At 44.3% G+C, this 25,000-nt stretch overlaps 1 protein-coding gene and 1 non-coding gene across 4 annotated transcripts in view; both read left to right on the top strand.

Annotated features, from left to right (window-relative positions):
* The window catches only part of kcnip3a (Kv channel interacting protein 3a, calsenilin), an 80,351-nt gene that overhangs the window by 18,955 nt on the left and 36,396 nt on the right, over nucleotides 1–25,000 (top strand). For all 3 annotated transcript variants that reach the window (XM_042101614.1, XM_042101612.1, XM_042101613.1), the window contains exon 2: nucleotides 10,110–10,284. In XM_042101614.1, the coding sequence (XP_041957548.1) occupies nucleotides 10,110–10,284 (175 nt within the window). The remainder of the gene's footprint in view (nucleotides 1–10,109; nucleotides 10,285–25,000) is intronic.
* trnai-aau lies at nucleotides 241–314 on the top strand. The gene has a single exon. It is a non-coding gene; the product is annotated as a tRNA-Ile (tRNA).

The raw sequence follows: 25,000 nt of genomic DNA, 5'->3' as shown, positions 1-25,000 counted from the left end.
CGCGATTTCCTTCGACCACTTCCAGTTCCCCCATTGGTTCTGAAAGTCCCCCATTGGTTCAGACGTCTTGCAATGTGGAGGAGGCTCTCATGGTGGCTGGTGGAATTAGCTGCATGCTAATGGGTCAGTGTGAACACGAGGGATGGCTGCTGGTTAGGATGCCGCTATATGATACCTGGTGGGATTAGCTGCATGCTAATGAGCCAGTGTGAACATGAGGGCCTTTCTGGGAGTGATGGTGGCCGGTTAGCTTAGTTGATTAGAGCGGGGTGCTAATAACGCCAAGGTCACGGGTTCGATCCCCGTACGGGCCAATTTGTTCTTGAATTTCCCCGTGGGTATCAATAAAGTATCTATCCATCTATCGGAATGTCTGCTGGTCCGCTGTCGCTGTCGCTGGTTAGGATGCTCCAATAGGATGGCTGGTGAGATTAGTAGCTGCATGCTAATGCTCCCCTGCTCCTCTTTAAGGCTCTAATTAGACAGACACTCACTGCTGAAGGGCTGACTCCATTGATCCCACACGGAGCAAACACACACACACACACACGGAACAAACACTGGCAGTGGCAATCCTCCACATGATGTTTCATTGTTTCTACTGATCAGGTACACAAATCCATACCAGATCCCAGCGCAGAGTTGATTTGTGCAGCTCTCTGTCTCGCACAGTTCCTCAGCGTTTCTACCATCATCTGGTCCAGATCTGGCCCAGATCTGGTCTCTGCTGATGTTATCTCCCACAATCCTTCAGTGTTTTCACCTCCACAACCCCAGAACTGAGGAGCGTTCTTGTCTTGGTTTAGAAATGATGACGACATTGTGTCCTTCAGCTGAAAGGACCAGCCTTTGTAGTGTTTGTAGCTGAAGTAGGCGACTGGATAAAAAAGCAAACAGAAGATTTGGACCAAAAAATATTTTCATGTTCAGTGGTGCAATATTAGCACAATCGTTCACACACAGTGTTGCACAGTATGAAGAATCAAAGAATGAGGATGATTCAACAGAATTAAAGCAGTTAAACAATAACAGCTTCACTGTTTTTCAGCTTAGACAGCCAGAGCTACTGCATTATACATAGTTCAGTCAGAACTACTGTATGTCTCTGTGTGAATAATATTCTTATAACAGCCTTCCCTGATATGTGACATGTTGGATTGTGTAGAAATAGCACCTATATGATCCTGTGAGTAATAATGTAAGCATTTCAAGCTCTCAGATTTTTATAGAATTATGCACATAGAGCCACCACATCACCATAGCGACGCAAGAAGGCACTGAGTGTGTCTGTTTTTCCCATGATGCACTGCGGCTGATTGCGGAATGAGAGAAGGGCACAGGAGTCAGTGAAATTCTCCACATTTCAGAGAAAACTTTTGCACACCCACACACTGAGCTAATTATAATGCCACAGTGGGTTGCATATTGTACTTCTCTCATTAGTTTCTCTGTGTTCTTCATTGTCCCCTCTCTGTGACAAGCCAGGGTGGACAATAGATCACAGAGGCAGCCAGCCGCCGGGGAATGAGGACTAACTGTGGGGTAGTAACAATTAGTATGTGTATGGTGTTTTCTAAAACTCAAAACCAATCTGACGGTTTGTGAAATCAGAGCTACCCGCAGTGCACTGAAAAAATATCAACGCTTTCAAGTTTCATGGACGCTTTTTATTTAGGAGGAAAGCTAGTCTTAGTAGCATTGTTGCTACACATGATTCAATACCTGATTTTTTAATGTCTCCCCAGAACTCCACCATCAGAACACACCAAAGTCTCCCCTGGTCTCTAGAGACAAGCTCATGTTGTCCTTCTCTTAAGATGAGGCTCTCTCTCTCTAGGCCTTTATGGGAACCTACTGATTTCAGATCAGCTGATGTGCCTTGCATCATCTTACATCACTTCTGTTCAGTATCTATTGGGAGATTTTAATGTCTGACTTCAGAGGATGGCTTTCAGCTCTTAGTGATGCAGAAACAGGCCCTGACCAATGGCTGCGTCTCTGGTGTAGTCAGCACCAAATCACCTTCCTGGACATGTTCATCGACAGTTATAACACAATTATATACACCTGCTATTACACATCCCATTACACTGTTATTACTCATTCCTACAGGCTGCCCGGCATGTGTGTCTGAGTGTGTGTGTGTGTGTGTGTGTGTGTGTGTGTGTGTGTGTGTGTGTGTGTGTGTGTGTGTGTGTGTGTGTGTGTGTGTGATTCATCTGACATTTTCTGTTGCTTACTCTGGTCCATTCTCTGTCCTCTCCGATACCCCAGCTTGTTCCCTGTGTGTGTGTGTGTGTGTGTGTGTGTGTGTGTGTGTGTGTGGATCCCGCTGCCTTTTCTTTCAGTGTTGAATGACAGGTTGAATGGCAGCGAGAGGTAGAGAGCAACTCCCACTGTGTGTGTTAAGTGCAGCACTGTGTATATTAAGTGTGTGTGTGTGTGTGTGTGTGCGCGTGGCGTGTGTGTGCGTGTGTGCGTGTGCGCGCGCGCGTGTGTGTGTGGGTGTTTGTGTGTATTGTGTGTGTGTGTGTGTGTGTGTGTGTGTGTCGTGCGTGTGTGTGTGTGTGTGTCGTGCGTGTGTGTGTATGTGCGCGGCGCGTGTGTGTGTGCTCCCCCTCTGACAGGCTGGTCTGCTGGCTAGAGAGGCTGAATGGGAGCTGTAGGTGCCTCTGGTCCCCGGTGTTCAGCTCAGCTACAGTGCGGCAGCCATCTCTTATTGATGTGATTTTTACAGTGCAGCTCTGAATTATTGAGCCAGGGGAGTGAAGAAGGGGAGAAAGTGGACAGGGGAGACGCTGGCTAGGCTCAGACAGCGCAAAAGCCCTGCTGCTGGGGAACGGGGGTGGACCAGGCTAGTCTTTCACTATCGCTAATTGTTCCCAAGAAAGGACAAGGAAGGAAAGCAACCAAAACAAACAAACAAACCCCTCTAATAAACAAAAAAATAAATAAACAAACAGGAGATGGTGTAGATGTGAGCCGGGTCTGGAAATGTCGAGGTTGAGGTCGAGCAGCTGATGGGTGGATGATGGGAAGTAGGACACTTACTGAATTTCTTACGGTCAGTAAGCACAAACACAAACAAAAACAAAAGCTCTAGAGAGATGCTTTAGAAATCTGTCAGTCCAGATATCCTAGTGTCCAGATATCCTAGTGTCCAGATATCCTAGTGTCCAGATATCCTAGTGTCCAGATATCCTAGTATCCACTCTCACTAGTATCCACCCACACTGTGACAGGGTTGGATAATTATATTATGGGCTATCCCATCAAATATTAAAATACATCATATTACAGATACCCATATTATGGATTCATCTGTATGATCAGTTAAATGTGTAGTAAGTATAAGTATGTATACTTTTTTGATCCCGTGAGGGAAATTTGGTCTCTACATTTATCCCAATCTGTGAACTAGTGAAACACACTCAGCACACAGTGAACACACAGTGAGGTGAAGCACACACTAATCCCGGCGCAGTGAGCTGCCTGCAACAACAGCGGCGCTCGGGGAGCAGTGAGGGTGTGCGTTGAGATAGAGAGAGACTCTCCTTTTACAATGAACATTTTGGATCGGGCATTGTGTGTGTGTGTGTGTGTGCGTTGAGATAGAGAGAGACACTCCTTTTACAATGAACATTTTGGAGCGGGCATTGTGTGTGTGTGTGTGTGTGTGTGTGTGTGTGTGTGTGTGTGTGTGTGTATTGAGATAGAGAGAAACACTTCTTTTACAATGAACATTTTGGAGCGGGCATGGCTATGCTGATGTGTGTGATGTATGTGTGCTGTCTGTTTGCGAGTGGTTGGATCAGAACTGCTCTTCCCTCCTGTTTGGAAGATGTTTGTACGACACACAAATGTCAGTATGATAGTTAATTATTTGTCTTCAAGCAAACACATATTTAATTAAACGTGGGCTTCTGAGACTTACCATCTGTTTGTCTATTTTTCCTTCTACACACACTAATATGAAAGTTAACTTGATATTGATTCTGCTTCCTACCAGATGACTATGGCATGAAACACTTACCCAATTGTGTTGGGTACTCTGTAATGAAACACTTTAATGATGGGGATCTGTACTTGATAATTGAAAGGATGTAACGTTTCAATTATCTGTGTCTTGCCTTGCTCTCTGTCCCTCCATCTAATCAATACTACACTCTCTCTCTCTCTCTCTCTCTCTGTCTGAACTGAGATTCATAGAAGGTCATTTTTACATTTCACACTTTTCTTATAAATGTGTTTCTCTCTCTCTCTCTCTCTCTCTCCCTTTTCTCTCTCTTTGCATTCCTCCACTGTTCCTGAATCATTCAGTGGAGTGTTATCCATCTCTCTCTCCATTCTCTTTCTCCACACCTCCTCTTCATCCTGTCTTTTTATAAGCCCTTTTCTGGCCTGCCTGGCGTCCCGCCCTCACAGATTATTCACAGACTTTCCCAGGCTCCATAATTCACCCAGGAGTCGGAGCCAGTCCACCCACCCAGAGCAGTATGAACCCCCAGACAGGAGGCACCACCGCTGGACTCTTTCATCTGTGAGCCACAGCCTCGCAGAGGGTGAATGTAGCCAATGAGACCCGTAGCTTTGATGAGAAGCCGTCAGGAATGAGATGCAGTCCCTGCAGACTGCACACTGCACACTGCATACTGCACACTCCAATCCACTCAGGCTGCTGTACACAGTGCACTGATGAGATGAGATGAGATTAGATGGGAGACTCGGAGATTAGATGGGAGACTCAAAAATGAGATGGGAGACTCAGAGATGAGATGGGAGACTCAGAGATGAGATTGAAGACTCAGAGATTAGATGGGAGACTCAAAGATGAGATGAGATGAGATGGAAGACTCAGAGATGAGATGGGAGACTCAGAGATTAGATGGGAGGCCCAGGGATGAGATGGGAGACTCAGATATTAGATGAGATGAGATGGAAGACTCAGAGATTAGATGGGAGACTCAGAGATTAGATGGGAGGTCCAGAGATGAGATGGGAGACTCAGAGATTAGATGGGAGACTGACTGACTCAGAGATGCAGGGCTCAAAAGGACGGAGATTCAGCTCTGCTTTGATCTGCTGACTCACAAGCAGGATACTTTTATTGGACAACTATGTGTCGTCCAGACATGGAGAGAATTTAAGATCTGGTGGTCTGGTGCTTAAACCACTCTGGAGTGAAGAGAAATAAACAAACAAAAAAACACACACAAACACACTGCAACAATGTATACAACCATGATAGTTCAGTTCACTTCATGTACACACCTCATTTGTGATTGGCCAGAATAGGCTATGGCATCCCTGGTCACATGACAAATAATCTGCAGGGCCCGGACTTGCTGGATTTAAACTTTTGGATGACAGGTGTGATAGTTATGAGAAAGTTTACTCTTGATGTATACAACTGTATTGTGATGGATAGCAAACAAACATTCTCTCCAGGAGATGACTTGTGGTGTAAAGTTTACAGCGTATCGTTCCACTAACCAAACACTAAGGTGACATCAGCTGATGTACTTGACAAATAACGAAATCAAGTGTCAATATTGTCTCGTACAAATCACACCAACAGAATATGTCAGATAGGTGAACGTTCTGTTTGGTGATGGATAGCAAATAAAGATTCGCCCGGACATTACTTGTGGTGTAAAATTTGCAGCTCTCACAAACGGATCACTGATGAAACGTCAGCTGATGTTCTCGACAAATAGCGGGATATAGCTATAGACCCTTTCAACAAGGTAAACAAAAACAATGCTTGAACGTTCTATTTGGGCCCCAATCTACTTCCTCTGCATTAAGATAACATATGGAATGTTAAAAAACAACTATGATGCTGATAATGGAACTCTCTTGAAAGGGTCCATATGGCTTTGCACAAACCATGGCAACAGAGCCATGGCAACAGAGCCATGTGATAACAGATAACTCTCCGAGGGTGTAACAGCGTCTGCCTTCTGTCCACGCATCTGTGGATGGGAGAGGTCAACAGTAATCTGTTTTCTGGGAAGCCGTCAGGTTGGTTTTTAAACATCAAGGGTGATATAATATTTAATCTGTTGGGATGCCAGGAGGCTACAGATGCTTATTCTGTTCGTTGACCGACGTTCGTACCAGCACAGCTGAAGCTCACCGCAGGGACAAAAGTTAACAGATGGACTCTGTTTAACTCTAGTCACTGGGCCCTCCCAAAAGAAAGCTGAATATGGTGACTGAAACGGAGTGTGTTTTTATGGCTGGTTAAATGAGAGCTTCACAGGAGAACTGAATGCAAGGACCCCGATAGAGACATTTTTGCCAACACCAGCCAAGTGTATTAGTATCACCGCGTCGTTTGTTTATAATTGTTCTGCTAACTGCAGTCTGTCTGCAGGCTCAGACCTCTTACCTCATTTCATGTCACAAACAAACAGTGATGTTTATGAAATCAAAAATGTGGTTTTAATTTAGTTGTATTGCTTTCGTCTTTTTAAATAACACATGATCAAGCTACTGTAGTTCCCTTCATTTTGCAACCCCCCCCCCCCCCCCCCCCCCCCAGGAGCACATACACCCACCCACACACCCTTCTCCTAATTTTAGATTTTCGAGATTCCCTTCTGATATGAATCTTATTTATCATCATAACCGCAAGGCGGAAAGAAAACGCTCTTTGAAGTTTGACATTTTCCTCAATAGAAATGTCACCCGGCATCAACCGAGTTGGCTGCATTACTGGGTAACGAATGACTTAACTTCGGGCAAGTGAACAGCGTCTGTGGCATTTATGGAAATTAGACGCCCAAGGGGGAGTTCTGGAATTGCCATCAGACTCAGATGGAGACAAATAGCATTAGAGGCTGAAGAGGAGTTCAGGGTGGGGGAGTGAGAAAACATTTGAAGTATACTGTAGGTGTGAATATGAGCTGTGGGTTTTATAGGAAATGAAACTCGTTTTCTCACAAGGGTGGCACAACTATATACACAAGGGCTGGAGGTAGCAATGTGGACAAGCTCCTGGTACAAGCTGTGAACACCCCCCCCACCACCACCACCACCACCACACACCACACACACACACACACACACACACACGGCTGCCTCATCTGCAATTGGTCGGAATAGGCTCTGGCATGCTTGGTTGCATAACAATTAAGCTGCAGACTCCCATTCTGTTCCTATTCCACACTCAGCCACCTCCATTCTGAGGACACACTCAGCCACCTCCATTCTGAGGACATTCTGAGGACACACTCAGCCACCTCCATTCTGAGGACACACTCAGCCACCTCCATTCTGAGGACACACTCAGCCACCTCCATTCTGAGGACACACACAGCCACCTCCATTCTGAGTACACACACAGCCACCTCCATTCTCAAAGTCAAAGTCAAAGTCAGCTTTATTGTCAATTTCTTCACATGTTCCAGACATACAAAGAGATCGAAATTACGTTTCTCACTATCCCACGGTGAAGACAAGACATATTTTTCCAATTTAAGTCCACAGACAAACATAACATTCAAGTAAACAAAAATGTAAGTAAATAAGTAAATAAGAGGGCACATATAATAATGAAAAAATAAGAGCAGCAAAATTTGGTTGAAATTGTCAATAAAACACTAGTGCAAAGTCAGGCCAATAAAAGGCTTGGGTAGTTCTGTTTGACCTAAGTAATAAAGAAAGTGGCATAGTGGTGCAAGTTATGTAAGAGCAGCAGAAGTGTTGTGTTTTCAGGACAACAACACCAAGTTGTAAAGTGTACAAGTGTGCAAGTGGAGTAGTGCAGGCGGCCATTGTGGGTCCAATGTCCAGGATGTTATGTAGCTGAGGGTGGAGGGGGGAGAGGAGGGAGAGAGTTCAGCATCCTTACAGCTTGGTGTATGAAGCTGTTGGTGAGTCTGGTAGTGCGGGAGCGCAGGCTTCTGTACCTCTTCCCAGAGGGCAGTAGATCAAACAGATTGTGAGCGGGGTGACTTGCATCACTCACAATTTTGGTCGCCTTGCGGGTGAGGTGGGTGGTGTAAATGTCCTTCAGGGAGGGGAGTGAAGCACCAATAATCCTTCCAGCTGTGTTCACTATGCGCTGCAGGGCTTTCCTGTTGTATTCAGTGCAGCTTCCGCCCCACACAGCGATACAGCTGGAGAGGATGCTCTCAATGGTGCCTCGGTAGAATGTGGTCATGATGGCTGGTGGAGCACTTGCTCGCCTGAGTTTCCGCAGGAAGTACAGGCGGCGCTGAGCTCTCTTCGCCAGTGATGCAGTGTTGGTGGTCCAGGAGAGGTCTTCACTGATGTGCACCCCCAGGAATTTGGTGCTGCTCGCTCTCTCCACCACAGCACCGTCGATGGTCAGTGGCAGGTGTTGGGTGTGACCTCTCCGGAAGTCAACAACAATCTCTTTGGTCTTGCTGACGTTCAGCAGGAGGTTGTTGTCCCTGCACCACGTGGTCAGATGGTCGACCTCCAACCTGTATTGAGTCTCGTCGCCCTTGGTGATGAGACCCACCAGAGTTGTGTCGTCAGCAAATTTCACTATGTGATTGTTGCTGTAGGTTGCAGTGCAGTCATGCGTCAGCAGGGTGAAGAGCAGCGGACTGAGCACGCAGCCTTGGGGGGCCCCTGTGCCCCCCAAGGCACATTCCTTAATTAATCCATTAATTAAGGACATTCTGAGGACACACTCAGCCACCTCCATTCTGAGGACACACTCAGCCACCTCCATTCTGAGGACACACTCAGCCACCTCCATTCTGAGGACACACACAGCCACCTTCATTCTGAGTACACACACAGCCACCTCCATTCTGAGGACACACTCAGCCCCCTCCATTCTGAGGACATTCTGAGGACACACTCAGCCACCTCCATTCCGATTCTGATTCCGAGGACAGACTCCTCCAGCCACCTCCATTGCCTCAGTTTCCATCTCTTTCTACATGGCTGTGTGTCCCTGTAAACTCAGAGTCTAATCTCACCTCCGTCTCCGTCACAGTACGCCCAGTTACTTGCTGTGCCTATTTCACCCAGACCTCCTCGCTTATCCCTTTGCATAATAACAGCGCTGTTTTCCTGTGGTCATATCAGGTACTGCAGACTGACACCCGGTTCTGCCCTCTCAGACTGCAGAGGCTGTTCAGGGGACATTTTCATTAAAGGGGTTCTCAAAGATCTGTGTTAGGCAGAAAGAAGCCTGATCTTAAAGGGACACCAGGCAAGCCTGATGCTTTTTCTCTACGAAACTCCCCCTCGCTCGGTCTGAAGCTGTTTTCCTTTTCTTTGCATCTTCCGTCACAGGTTTTCGCTGCTTCTTCGCCGGCTCTGCCATTATACACACGTTTGCAACAATCTCTAGCGTTTCGTTAGCCTGCCTCTGTGCTGTGGATGCAGGATGTAAACTGATCCTGCTTCGGTCGGCGGGTACGATACACTGAACTTGCAAGCGGGATATTCTTCCTACAGGCAGTAGGGGCGGGCGAGAGAGTCTTCATTCACCCTGTAATGAGTCATTTAACCATATACCGACTTACGAAGATGAGTAATTAACACGAAAACGTTGCCTGGTGTCCCTTTAAAGGTAGCATAGATACTCAAGGAACAGATCAAACAGTGTTATGCCTTTGGAACTCTACTTGTGATGTGATCTGGGAAAACCCTTCACATGGTGCAATTTTACCAACTTATGATTCTGATATACTATCCTAGCAACATCCAAGATTTTGGGAGGATGGTATCCAGGATTTTGCTAGGGGACGGTGTCCAGAATGTTGCAAGGATGGTATCAGAATCTTAAGTTGGTGAAATTTCACCAGAGAGGGTTGAAACGGAGCTAAAATCAAGGATTTTTGAGTGCATCATGTGAAGGGTTTTCGTAGATCGCATCACATTTTGTTATGAACGGCACAGACTTTTGATGCAAGGAGGGAAGGATGAATGGATGAAAGATTTTTTTGATTGAAGAGTGTTTGCTTTGGATGTCTATGAAGATGAAGTCTTCTGAATGCTGCGGTTGCATAATGTTAATGAATTAACCATGTTAAATGTTAAATGTTAATGGATTAATTAAGGATAATGTTGTTAACTGAACACATAACTCTAAAATAAAAGTTGATAAATGATTGCAGGAGGATGGTAAGGTTGTTGACAGCAGTCTCCTGGGCGATGCCAACGGGATGGATCCGGTGCCGGGCCGACAGAAGAACTCTGGGAAATGGCAGCGGCCCCGCTTCACCCGCAAAGCCCTGATGAGGTGCTGCTTAGTGAAATGGATCCTGTCTACAACCACGCCACAGGGACAAGGTAAGCAGGGGCAGGGATGGGTGTGTGGGAGTGTGTGTGTGTGTGTGTGTGTGAGAGAGAGAGAGAGGGGATCCCCATCACAGCTGCTTGGATAGGGTGAGTGGGAGCAGGGATGGTGTGTGTGTATGTGTGTGTGTGTGTGTGTGTGTGTGTGTGTGTGTGTGTGTGTGTGTGCGTGTGTGTGCGTGAGGGGGTCCCCCTCGAAGCTGCATGGACAAGGTGAGTGGGGTGCTGGGGATGATGAGGGTGTGGAGGTGGCTGTTGGATGGGTGACTCTACATCACAATCGGCTTAAGAACGATGGCGACAAAAGATATGTTACTGAGGTGACCTACGCAAGACCTTGTGAACGTCCTTGTGAGCAGAACGATCACACTGATATTGTCTATCCACTGAGAGTGTGTGTGTGTGTGTGTGTGTGTGTGTGTACGTAGATATTATCTATCCACTGAGTTTGCTACTCTTTTATTTGTCTACTGTGACGTGTGAGTTTTTAAAGAAATATACTCAGCCGACACGCAAACAGAGCTTCACACAACTCATCCAGGTCCACACTCTGACTGCGGATGACTGTGAAATCTGAAAATGGCGCCTTGCCCCTGGATTACCTCCTACAGAGGGACTCGGCCGCCGCCACCTCGTCTGTGCCGGACCTGGGCCAGTCTGGAGCCAGAGCCAGCTGTTATGTAGGCAGAGCTTTTAAGAGCGTGAACCCTGAGCCTTCCTCCTAAATAAATAAAGCCGTGTCTTCCAACCCCCCCAATCCCCCCCCCCACTCATCCCACGCATGATTAGTCAGAGGGATGGCAGCATGCTGGTTGATTAAGACATCTGGACTGTGGAGTGTGTGTGTGTGTGTGTGTATGTGTGTGTGTGTGTGTGTGTGTGTGTGTGTGTGTGAATGTGTGTGTGGACCGTGGACTGTGCTTCCCCTTCTGCCTTGTGTGGTGCCTGGGATGAACTCGCCTCTCTCCGGCTGAAGTTTGTACTGTGTTTTAGACTCAGCATGTATGTATATATGTACTGTATTTATGTATTTATGTATTTATTTATTTACCTATTTATCTATTTATCTATTTATCTACCTATTTATTTTTAGTTTGTTTATGCATTTATCAATGTGTTTAGCTGATGCTTTTACCCAAAGCAACTTATACCAATTGCATGGTACAACCTGCGGCTACTGCAGGCTAGGCAGACTTCTCTCCTCTCAGTGGCTGGAGTGTGTTGAGTGTATTAGGCTGTGGAGGTGCGTGAGCTTTAGAGATGCAGCGTGATGGATTACCCACGATGACGAGAGCAGAGCTCCGCTCCATTAGCTCCAGAGAGAGCCATGCTGGAGCAGGTATGAGGAAGGGGATTGTTCTGTCCGAGGCCCAGAAGGTGTGCGTAATGGAGCGCGTAAAGTCCAATCCAGCAGGTCCAGTCAGCGAGGGGAACCTCCGCGCTCTCTATTAGCCTATTAGAAGGAGGGAGCTGCTCAGACTGCAATTAGAGACTTAATCAGACTTCAAAGGCTTTTATGGACTATCTCCAACTGGGACTCATTCTCTCTCTCTCTCTCTCTCTCTCTCTCTCTCTCTCTCTCTCTCTCTCTCTCTCTCTTTCTCTCTCTCTCTCTCTCTTTCTCTCTCTCTCTGTGAGAGTGTATGTGTGTGTGTATGTGTGTGTTTGGGTGTGAGTGAGTATGTATGAGTCAGAGTGTGTGTGTGTGTGTGCACATATATTTATCTCTCTCCTCCCCCTCCTCTATCATGATTTTGTTGCTGACCTCAGCAGTCTTATTTCCTCCTGCGTGAGACGGGGATGTAATGACCAGTCCTGTAACCGTGATACGCTCGACTCTCCTCCCCTCATCGATTGGTTGCCTGGTCACCTAGGCCACACGCCCCTCAGAACATATCTCTGCCTCGACCAACGGACACAGCACGGTCAGCAGGAAGTGTCCGAGCTCACTGGGCCATCTCTGATACTGAGAGAAGAAACTACAAGATGGGGGGGGGGGGCAGTGAAACCATGGAAATAAGATAGCAGCATTAATGCACCGTTCCTCATGAAGAGCTGAACTTAAAGACCTCCCACTTCATCATAATGTCAATGTTGTTTCCTCACTGGAATCCCCCTATCTATCTATCTATCTATCTACATCTATCTATCTATCTATCTATCTATCTATCTCATACCTGCCAACACTCCCGTTTTTCCCGGGTTCTCCGTATTTCAAGGTCATCTCCTAGCACCCTCCCGGTTTTGTTATTTCTCCCGGAAAACTCCCGTAATTTAGCATGGCCAATCAAACTTCATTGTAAAATCATTGATCCATTCATTCATTTTCTATTAGTTTGACATCTCCCAGGTTGCCAGATTGTGTATGAAATACACCCTACACATACACGATCACTTAGTTTCAATTTCAACCGTTTTGTCATAGGCTAAAACCAGGCAACCCAAAACCCAAATAAGGAAGCGGGTGCCGACTGCGCAGCCTGAGTCTCGTCGTAAGCAAGCGGGCTAGTTGAATGGCCTACTCCAGAACTAGCTGTTGTGAAATTGTTGGGAATTTAATTGATTAACACATCACATAAACTGTTATTGAGTGTTGTTGATACACTGAACTTGTGCCCTCGGAACCAAATCTGACAGCAAGCAGCTTTGGAGTTTTGGAAGTAGACTGCAGGCAGGCAGCTGGTGGATACATAACTGGCATGCGTAAGGTAATGGTAAGGTAAAAGCAACGACCGAAATGCAGTGCTGAAACACGTGTATTAAACTTTTAAAAATGCAAACACAGATCCGGTATAAACACTGACCCCCCCCCCCCCCCCCCCCCCCCCCCCAAAAAAAAAATGTTGAAAGGTATGATCTATCTATCTCTCTATCCATCCATCTATCTATCTATCTATCTATCTATTCCTTTTCATTTAGCAACACTTTGAGGTAGTCTAAAGAGTTATTATCAGAGAGTAGCAGAGAAAGACCAATGACTGACTCTCCACTTGCTGCCTCTGACCTTGTCCGTCACTGTTGAGTGGTGCCACAGTGGTGTACAGTACGTTTCTATTGGTTCCCCATTGAAATAGGCCCCTCTATGCCCTCTGCTGGACCAAGCGTATATTGCATGTTGTTCTCATTCTCCATTATCCATCCTACAATGGCTCCCTCTAGTGGTGGAAAGAATGCATTGTTAGTTTTTGAGGTCAGACTTTTTGAGTGTCAAGCACTTGTTTGTTGTTTTTATTTTTAGACTGGTGTGTTTAGGAGAACACACTCTAGATTATTCCCCTACTCTCTGTTCCTGTGTCTTCCACGTGAGTGCAATGAGATGTCAAAGACTTGTGATGCCGCCCTTTGAGTTTTGACTCTCAGGAAAATATTTAAATGATGTCCGATGATAGCTTGTCATTTAGCTTGTCATTTGGGAGGGGGGGGGGGGGGGGGGGGGTTGTCCAGCTATTACAGATTGACTGAAATACAATTGTTTCATAAAGCATAAATGTGTTTCCTGTTCATGAAAACAGGTTATTTTGGAAGACCGTGGAAGACTAGTCTTACGGAAGTTGTGGAGGACTAAAGTTTAAAATATATTTATATGTAGACCGTGAAATAGGTCTGTATTGTGGGGAGAGAGGAGAAGAAAGGAAGCATGGACACCAATGGCGTCTGCATCTCTTGTTTATTTTTTTCATCTTTCATAATGTAATAGATCTAGTTGTGATGTGATATCAGCCCCTGATGTGTTGCCTGGTTGTGTGTGTTGGTGTTGTGTTCTGAGGTTTTGTGTGTTGGTGTTGTGATGTCTTTGTGTGTGTTGGTGTTGTTGTGATGTCTGGTTGTGTGTGTTGGTGTTGTGTTCTGTGGTTTTTTTGTGTTGGTGTTGTGATGTCTGGTTGTGTGTGTTGGTGTTGTTGTGATGTCTGGTTGTGTGTTGGTGTTTTTGTGATGTCTGGTTGAGTGTGTTGGTGTTGTGTTCTGTGGTTTTGTGTGTTGGTGTTGTGATGTCTGGTTGTGTGTGTTGGTGTTGTGTTCTGTGGTTGTGTGTGTTGGTGTTGTAATTCTGGTTGTGTGTGTGTGTGTTGGTGTTGTGATGTCTGGTTGTGTGTGTTGGTATTGTGTTCTGTGGTTGTGTGTTGTTGTGATGTCTGGTTGTGTGTGTTGGTGTTGTGATGTCTGGTTGTGTGTGTTGGTGTTGTGCTCTGTGGTTGTGTGCGTTGGTGTTGTTGTGATGTCTGGTTGTGTGTGTTGGTGTTGTGATGTCTGGTTGTGTGCGTTGGTGTTGTTGTGATGTTGTTGTGTTGACTGTGGTCTAGCTCACTGAATGACGATCTGAGGTACAAAGGCATTGTGGTCCTCTGAGAGCAGGCATCCCGTCTCCGTGACAACCAAACCATCCTCCACCCAGCCCTCAGTGACACACTGGGGGTCACGCTGAAACTTTAGAAGCTCCTCTTTCACTCGTCACCCCCTCTCTCTCCCTCTCTCCAGCCTTTTCTCCTCTCTCTCCCTCCCTCTCTCTCTCCCTCTATCCAGCCTTTTCTCCTTTCTGTCCCTCACTGTCCCTTTCTCTCTATCTCTCTCTCTCCCTCCCTCTCTCCCTCCCTCTCTCTCTCTTCAGCCTTTTCTCCTCTCTGTCCCTCACTCTGACCATCGTCCTCTCGTCCGCTGTCTTCCTCTATTTCTGTGTTACAAACACACACACATGCACACACACGCAGACATACACACATGCCCACACACACACTGACGTGTAGCTCCACGCCTCTGTTCTTTCCTCACACACCCTCCCAAGCAGGGGGCCTGAAAGAGGAGCAGTGAAGAGGAGCAGAAAGAGGAGGAAGAGGAGCAGAAAGAGGAGAGGACAGAGATCTCACAGTCACACTTCACAGGAGTTCTGTAGGGGATGTAAGCACCTTTGGGAAGTAATAAGTTCTTGCACTGAGCAGATCACCAGTTTCCCGCTGGACCGGTCAGCCTCTGATGGACTTTCCTTCGGTTCTCTTGACATATTGGAGAAGCGCTGGACTGGTTTCATGATAGCTGCCTCTGCCGGACTTTCCTTCGGTTCTCTTGACGTATTAGAGAAGCGCCGGACTGGTTTCATGATAGCTGCCTCTGCCGGACTTTCCTTTGGTTCTCTTGACATATTGGAGAAGCGCCGGACTGGTTTCATGATAGCTGAAGCCGTGAGTGGCATCAGCTCTGAGGGAGAGGTGTGGGTCTCCACCCAGCGTAGTCACGCCAGTCACAGCACACGTGCACACAGAGAGACTCACTCCTCTGGAGCTGATCCTCTCGGTTTCACTGATTCTCTGGCTGTTCAGACGCACAGCAGAAGCGAGCAGCGGGGACTCTGCTCTGACGACGCGCTCGCTAAGACTTTTCTTCTGGGTTCTTGAGGAATTCCTGCTCGCCGTTCCGTCTTCAACAGCTTTTTGTCTCAGTTTTTTTGCTTTTGAAACTTTACTTGCTTTTGAGCAGAGGTCCAGTGCTGGAAGGTCGTTGGGAGAGGTCGAAGGTGAAAGGTCAGGATGAACGAGTGCCGGACAGAGTGTCAGAGGGAGTTGGAGAAAGTTCTACGTTGGTTTTTCGGGCTCTTTACCGGCACATTCTCTCCAGGTACAGACAGAAAGACAGACAACGATGGAGATCCTCTCCATTTCTCTCTCTCCATCTCTCTCTCTCTCTGTCAATGTTCTTCTTTATCTATCCATTTTCGTCTGTTTTGGCTTTGTTTTTAGCCTTCTTTCCCTGGCGATTGTTGCTATCTCTCTCTCTCTGTCGATGCCTGTCTCTGATATCTCGATTTGTATTTCTACAGATCTGTCATCATTGGATTTCCTTCTCTTTCTCTGTGTCTGTCCATCATTGTGTCCGTGATATTCACCACTCTGTCTGTCATGCCCTTGATTTGTCTCGTTCACCTTCCTACAATTTGTTTTCCCTATATTTTTCTTATATTAAACTTAATGTGCAAATGGCTAAGCTGCAACTCTAAATAAATGACAGTAATCTGCTCTTTGGGAGAGCCTGGATGCACTCCTGTAACTTGATATTTGAGAAACCAATGGATCCTAAGTCTTCTCTCTTATAAGTTAGAGTTCTTTCTTTAAAGAGGTGTCTGTGTGTCTGTGTGTGTGTGTGTGTGTGTGTGTGTGTGTGTGTGTGTGTGTGTGTGTGTGTGTGTGTGTGTGTGTGTGTGTGTGTATTTGTGTGTGCGTGTGTGTGTGCGTGTGTGTATGACGTTCTAGAATGACGTTTAATCTCTATGAGTAACCCTGACCAATAACTCTGCCCAAGAATGGACTGTGACGTTTAAGAATAATGCCCATATCAGTCCCAGACAAGAGTGTTAAGCGTAAGGGTTTATGTTCTGGAAGGTTCTATGTGTTTTTTGTGTTCTTGTGTAGTGACTTTCATGACTGTTCAACTGTGCCTATCAAAGAGGAACATGAGTCTGTGCTAACAGAGCTACAGCTACCCAGATCAGAGCCAGATCCGAGCCAGATCCACTCCATAAGTACCTACGACATAAGAATAACATAGGAACCCAGTATATGAGTAGTGCTTGCAATGGTGCTCAGCTCTTGGGTTCAGGGCCAGGGCGCTACAGTATTTGTGTTATTTTGGCCATTTTCTGTGCTCTTTCCCTGCTGGGTCTGTTTTACATGGAGCATCGATCAAATGTAAACCAATCCCACATCTCCCAATCCCAGCATCGCCGCTCTGCTGGAGAACTGTGAGGAGCAGTGGCTGGTCAGTGTTTGTGTGTGTGTGTGTGTGTGTGTGTGTGTGTGTGTGTGTGTGTGTGTGTGTGTGTGTGTATGCATGTGTGCATGTGTCTGAATCCTCTTCAGTCATGTCTGTGCGAATCAATATACTTTATAAACTGTACAGTCATTGGCGTGAACATACACGCAAAAACCACAGCTGTGTGTGTGTGTGTGTGTGTGTGTGTGTGTGTGTGTGTGTGTGTGTGTGTGTGGTGTGTGTGTGTGTGTGTTGTCATAACAAACTGGGTCTTCCTAGTTTCTCAAATAGGTCACAAAAGAATCTGCCATCATTGTCAAAGTTTCAAATAATTTTGCACAAGAATGCAATGATCATTTAAGAGGTTTAGAGGTGTTATTACAGTAAGAACTTATAGTTTTGTCTGCTATATAAGAAATCAAGTCATTAAGGCTTTAAATCTCAGAATCTCTCTCTCTCTCTCCCTCCTTTACTCTCTCCCTCTCTTTGTCTCTCTCTTTCTCCCTCCCTTCCTCTCTCTCTCTCTCTCTCTCTCTCTCTATATATATATATATATCACTCCCTCCCTCTCTGTCTCCCCCCCCCCCCCTCTCTCTCTCTGTGCTGTAACTGTCCCTTGGCTGGTGTTCTCATCTGAAGGGCTATTATATTAGGGCTATTAGGGTTAGCTGAGGCACAAGCGGCTGCACTGTCCATACCACCTCTGGGCCACAGGTGGTCACACGGACTCAGGTTCCAATCCGACCTGCAGTCATTTCCTAATCCCACTCCATCTCTCTCTCCCATTTGCTTCCTGTCACTCTTTGCAAAACGTCCAAAAGATATACTTTGAGAAGGGCTCTTATAGTCTCCGAATCGGTTTCATCTACTTTAGAATGTGTTTTGCTTCAGACATGTATAAGTGCGTTGTTAGAGGGGATGCATCCCCTCTATTGAAATCCGGAGACTTCTTATTACAGTGCATGAAAATGCACTGTACTGTTCTTCCTATAGGCTTATTCTTTTTCTTCTAACGCAATTAATGCAGCTTCAACTGCTTAACGTACAGACTTCATTCAAACTGTGTTACGTAGATCTTACTTAGGACATCTGTGGAATGTATTTTTCAACTTTGTAACTTTTATACTTTTTAAACTATTAATTAAAAACTGTTCAAAATTTCCCCATAGACTTAGGCTGATGACATCACAATAGAGAGTCGAAGTCACGCCCTTCTACTTCCGGTCCATGGGACCTGTCTTTCAAAAAAATATGAACGGGAGTTAACGGAGAGATAACAATTATTTTTTGGTCCAGTTTGAATTGTGCCACGAATTTCACATATGATGTGTGTGAATTTAAAAGATAATTTTTCACGTCAAGAAAGTACTGTTGTTTGATAGACTTAAAAAGTTATGTTGGTTTTGTGCGAATCCGCTCAGTGGACTACATCTCTCGTCTCGAACGATGTACGTCACCAACGTAATGAAACGATAAGATTAGCTGTTATGCTAGTTAACGGTTGCATCTTGCTGCCTGCTATGTCACTTAACAGTATCTAATGTACAGTCTATGGACGAATACAACTTACCTGATGTGTTTAATCCTCTGACTCATGGCAAGGAAAGCCCAATTAAGACCTGTTGCTGGTATGCTTGTACAATCTAGTGTGGCTGTGAATGAGCTAACGTCACTAGCGCGACTGATGGGTTTGTAGTCGTTAGAATTACGATCTTTCACAATATTGTAATTCAATAGTTACGAAACAAACTGCAAATGTCTTTACATGAAAACTTTTCTTTAAAATTGACAAACATCATATGGTTAATTCAAGGTACAAGTCAACCGGGACCAGAAAATAATTTATTTTTCGCCATAGACTGGCGTTCAAAGTTTTTTGAAAGATAGGTCCCATGGAGGCAAACGGAAGGGGCAGGACTTCGGCTCTCTATAGAGCCGTTAAGCAATTAGAATCCTATGCCAGGTGGTCAGGCCACCTGGATCAACTGCCAGTCTCAGGCTTTAAGCATACAAACTGGCTCTATTAAGACTACACACCCTGTTCAACTGCTTCCTCTGCCAAAAACTGTTTCAAAATAAAAGTCCTAACTACAATATTTCACTGTTAAACAATTTAACCCTTTAAACTACTGAACTTTTTAACTGTTCAGCCATTGTAACTGTTACTTGTCATCAACTATAACTCCTACCCACTGTAGCTTGTTAGCATGGTTAGCATAGTTAGCATAGTTAATATGTTAGCATTGCTAGCATTGTTAGCATTTTTAGCAAAACTGCTAAACATGATTAGCTAGGTTAGCTAAGTCACATGGTTAGCATTGTTAGCATGCTAGCATGCTGGTTAGCATAGTTAGCATAACTACTAAAAATGATTAGCTAGGTTAGCTAAGTTACATGGTTAATATAGTTAGCATAACTACTAAAAATGATAAGCTAAGTTAGCTAAGTCACATGGTTAGCATAGTTAGCATGTTAGTTAGCATTGTTAGCATAGTTATCATTTTTGACAAAACTATTAGAAAACATTAGCTAAGTTAGCTAAGTAACATGGTTAAGGTTGTTAACATGTTAGCATAGTTAGCATTGTTAGCATAACTGCTAAAAATAAATAGCTAAGTTAGCTAAGTCACATGGTTAGCATGTTATAATTCTTAGTATTTTAGCATAACTGCTATAAATTATTAACTAAGTTAGCTAAGTCACATAGTTAGCATTGTTAGCATAGTTAACAGCATTAGCATTATTACATTAAAAAAAAAACTGCTAGAAAACATTAGCTAAATTAACTAAGTTAAGTAACTTTGTTAACATTATTATCTTTGTAACATAGTTAGCATAACTTCTAGCAAACATTAGAGCCATTCCAACTATCAGTTATCGTCAACTATCTACCTAAATAATTTAACCATTTAAACTATCCACCTATTTAACTGTTCAGTCATTCCAACTATATTAAACCTCATCTACCTAGCAAATAATTTAACCATATAAACTATCCACCTATTTAACTGTTCAGTCATTCCAACTATATTAAACCTCATCTACCTAGCAACCAATATAGTTTGTTTTTACTCTGTATGATATTTTACATCATATTTTAGCATTTTCATGCACTGTATTTCCTTTAGGAAATGCTTTTCTAGTTATTATTATTATTTTTTTGTACCTTTTTGTGCGCGCTATTCAGCCCAAACCGCTTAACGTACAAATTTGGTTCAAACACCGTTTTCGTAGATCTTCCAAGGCTTTACCGTCCTATCCATTTTTTATTTTTGAGAAGTTTATACTTTTTGAGATATTTGTAATTAAGGCGAGACACGTCAGGTGAAAACATTGTTTTTTCATGCACTGGTCAATTTCGAGATTTTGGGCTAATTTGCTACCTTAGCATGTATTCATTCACACTACTACAACAACAAAGCCCGATTTACACATTTAGGTGTTTATTTCATTACATTTTGTCTACTCGCGCCTGTATATTTCTCCTAAATTCACCAAAAGTTAGTCTTCTAACGTTTCATGCTCTACCGCGACCCTGCTACAAAACATAACATGTGTAGTACCGTTGGAAAGCTCTGTTTTTCCTGCATGACGTTGTGCTATCCAAATATGGACACTTCCTTTGTAACCGCAACCAATCGCGAAAGTTCAAAGGCGAGAACGGAATCTCTTGTCTGTGTTTCCAAGGCTGTTTTCTCAAATTGAGTTTTTCTCATTTTCCAGTAGATACATCTCAGCCTATGTAGCACCTATGTACACCAAACTTTCCAGATATACACTTAGCAGTGCTCTGAAGATATTTACAGAGGGATTTGTTAATGAATCATTCCTGGCCTGATTTATGTGACATTTTATTCCAAAATATATGGCAAAAATCGATTTTTTAAGGCTATGGACAGTATATTCTGATTTCCTAGGTAATGAAAGCAGATATCCTGAAATCCCTCTGTAATTTTATTTTTACCTTGTATGCAAACAAAATGAAAAAATAATTTTGCACCTGGCTTCATCATATGTTCAGATCTATCTACCGAAAATATATGCAAATGTGCGCATATTTAATGAGATAGTGCCTAATTTGCATAATTAGACATTCGAATTTCAAAAACTTGTAATACATTTTTTGTTCATACTTGTGTAAGTAATCAACTGAGGAAGTTTCATGGTGATGTCTATTATTTTAAAATTTTACCCTATTCACCTGTAGTGTCTCGCCTTAAAAGTGTATTTTTCCCCCATAGACTTGAATGGGGGCTGTGATGTCATAATAGAGCCAGCTGCGCTCGTTAAGTAGTTCTCAGAGCAGTTCCCAGGCTAATCAGAACACTGGCACAGGTGTCACCTGTGAGAAATCCAACTGTCTCAGCTTCTAAGCATACAATCTAGCTCTACCTGAACTACACATCCTGTTAAAGTGTTTCCTGTGTGTCAAAATAAAAATCCCAGCCATATCTCATGCATTCAGCATTATATCTCCAGAACGGCTTGACGTAAATGCTTCAAATTTGGTACGAGTGTTTTTATGGACTCAAAGATGAAGTGAGTTGAAGTTGGAGGTTGAAGGTCAAATGTCAAGGTCAAAAACACCTTGAGTATGATATCTCAAGAATGCCATGTCACACAAGATTCAAGTTTGGTTACTCCAAAAGCACCTTTGCAGGTATCACAATTACCCTACCAACCAGCTAGCAGCAAGCTCAACAGCCCCACCAACACCCTAACCAGCAGACTGCATCCCCTCGTGTAATTCCTCGGAATTGCATTTCTGGTTTGCTATGTAGCTTAATAGGCGTGTGTGTTAAGTCCTGCATCAGTGCGTTGTTTGGGCATGTCTGTGTTAAGTCCTGCATCAGTGTGTTGTTTGGGCGTGTCTGGCTATTGTATAAGTGCGTTGTTTGCTACATAGCTGTATAGGCGTGACTATGTTAAGTCCTGCATCAGTGCGTTGTTTGGGCATGTCTGGCTATTGTATAAGTGCGTTGTTTGCTACATAGCTGTATAGGCGTGACTATGTTAAGTCCTGCATCAGTGTGTTGTTTGAACGTGTCTGTGTTAAGTCCTGCATCAGTGCGTTGTTTGTGCGTGTCTGTGTTAAGTCCTGCATCAGTGCGTTGTTTACTACAGTATATACCTGTATAGGTGTGACTATGTTACAGTAAGTCCTGCATCAGTGCGTTGTTTGGGCACGTCTGTGTTAAGTCCTGCATCAGTGCATTGTCTGTGTTAAGTCCTGCATCAGTGCGTTGTCTGTGTTAAGTCCTGCATCAGTGCGTTGTTTGGGCATGTCTGTGTTAAGTCCTGCATCAGTGCGTTGTTTGTGCGTGTCTGTGTTAAGTCCTGCATCAGTGCGTTGTTTACTACAGTATATACCTGTATAGGTGTGACTATGTTACAGTAAGTCCTGTATAAGTGTGTTGTTTGCTATATACCTGTATAGGTGTGACTATGTTACAGTAAGTCCTGCATCAGTGCGTTGTTTGGGCACGTCTGTGTTAAGTCCTGCATCAGTGTGTTGTTTGGGCACGTCTGTGTTAAGTCCTGCATCAGTGCGTTGTTTATGCGTGTCTGTGTTAAGTCCTGCATCAGTGCGTTGTTTGGGCACGTCTGTGTTAAGTCCTGCATCAGTGCGTTGTTTGGGCATGTCTGGATTCTGTGATAGAGAAGGACCAGCTCAGTCCCTGTCCTCCCGTATCTATCCACTTCCTCCAGCACCTCCTTATGCTCCAATTCTGTCACTCCCTTAAACACTGCCATGGAGGGGAATGTGTGTGTGTGTGTGTGTGTGTGTGTGTGTGTGTGTGTGTGTGTGTGTGTGTGTGTGTGTGTGTGTGTGTACATTTATGTTGTGCTGAAACAGGAAGATGAATGTGGCTGCAGCTTCAGTGAATATCCTCTGGGCCCATTTCGTGTAGTATAGTGTTGCACTCTAATGGAGCGTCTTTGATGAAGACTATCCAGGGTCTGCATCGCATCGTGTGTGTGTGTGTTTGCATGTGTGTGTGTATGTGTGTGTGTGTGTGTGTGTGTGTGTGTGTGTGTGTGTGTGTGTTTGCCCCACTGAAACAGAAGTGCCCAGATGTGCTTCAGATGTAGAGGGCCTGTCTAGTCTGACCTAGTGAAAGTGACACAGATCGGGGATTTACAGAGCTTCCATTTTATTAAAGTTCTAGAACTTCCATTGTATTAAAGTTCTAGAACATCCAGTGTATTAGGCGGGGATCAGACTTGAAATAACGAAGTGGTAGCAGTAAGTGTAACACGACGCTCAGACCATAATAAGTTCTATCTCGTTCCTAAGTAACACAAACGGTTTGCCCAAACTGACAATTGAATACGCTCACGTTGCGCATTGAAAGTTGAACCAAGTTCAACGCTCAGCTTGATCAACGCTCGCGCTGCAACCATAGGCAACCATCCGCTGCCAAACCATAGAGAACAATACGAAACCTGCCGCTTGCCGCTGGTCAGTGTGATCCCCACCTTAGAGTTCCTGTGGACAGCTAATGAACACACAGAACAGAGTCAAGCAGAGAGGGACTGGTTATTATAGTGTTAATAAAACACCCCAGTCTTACTGACCCCTATCATATCACACCCTACATGATAGCGCACACACACACACACACACACACACACACACACACACAATGGCACTCTTCAGTCCTCTGTATTGCTTCTATTATCTCTCTCTTTCTCTCTCTCTGTCTCTCTCTCTCTCACACACACACACACACACACACACACACACACACACACACACACACACACACACACACACACACAATTGATATCTGAATAAGCCCAAGTTGCCCCTCCCCTGCAATAACCTGCCATTCCTTTATCCAAAGCCACTACTACCCTAAAATAACCCCTTCTGACATTCAGAGAGGAGGAAAGGGGAGATGTAGAGCCAAATAAATCATCTCCATCCCACAGGGTAATAAGACTAAGGTTGGATGGCGTGGGAGTGCTCTGATAGATCTTCATGAGAAAAGAATGAAACACTTCTGTCTTTTAAATATAAATATTCAAGCCTTGAATGATATTGCAGTGAAATGTGTGAGTGATTATCATGTCAAGAGGTCGTCTGGAGGGGAGAGGAGCATGTCAGAGATGAGAGAGTGACTGAGAGAGAGAGAGAGAGAGAGACTGACAGAGTTTATTTTAAACCCAGGAGCAGAGAGAACACTCGCACTGATAACATAGGCTGAGGCTGTGCACGGAGAACGTTTCAATGATGATGTCTTAAGTTTCAGTCTCTTTTAGGAATAAAAGATGAACTTATTTCCCTACCCAATTTCCTTTTTTAAACTTGCCACTGAGATGACGTATGACATATTACAGTGAATTAGCCTACAGTCAGTTGAAGTTCTTGTTACTCAATTTGTGCTGATAGTGTGAAATAGGATATTTATGTCACGTGTAAATGTAAAGTCAGTGTTTAACAGTGTTTTGTCTTTAATAGTTTCAGTTACATGATGATTCTACTTATGTTACATCAGGCTTATGTTACACCTCAGCAAGCTTGTATGATGGTTTTGTTGTATGATGTGTGTTGAAGTGTTGAACTGTGGCTCCCCCTAGTGTTTAAATGAAGCGGTGGTTACCTGTACCTGTACTTCATGACAATTAAACCAACACTATCCTAACAGCTGGGAATCTAGTGATAGCTGTAAGTACTGAATCTCTGCTTTTAGAGTGGAAAATAATTCATGTGAGCCGCTGTAGCAAGGAAAACATTCTGTTCACGTTTAAACAGTGTGCTGATATTGAGGTATCGTCAGGGATGTAGTGGAGGCTAAACGCAAGTAAACACAGTTTATCCACCTCTGACATTTCAGAAATAGAGTTTACCCACCACTTATTAGAGTTTATCCACCTCTCAAAAGAGTTTATTCACTTTTAACATTCAAAAATCACACTGTATTATCCAATATTAACCTATATTCCCAATATGTACACTCATCAACAC

This window comes from Alosa sapidissima, chromosome 8 (genome assembly GCF_018492685.1).
Source record: "Alosa sapidissima isolate fAloSap1 chromosome 8, fAloSap1.pri, whole genome shotgun sequence".
NCBI lineage: Eukaryota > Metazoa > Chordata > Actinopteri > Clupeiformes > Clupeidae > Alosa > Alosa sapidissima.
This window is presented reverse-complemented; position numbering and strand designations above follow the sequence as displayed.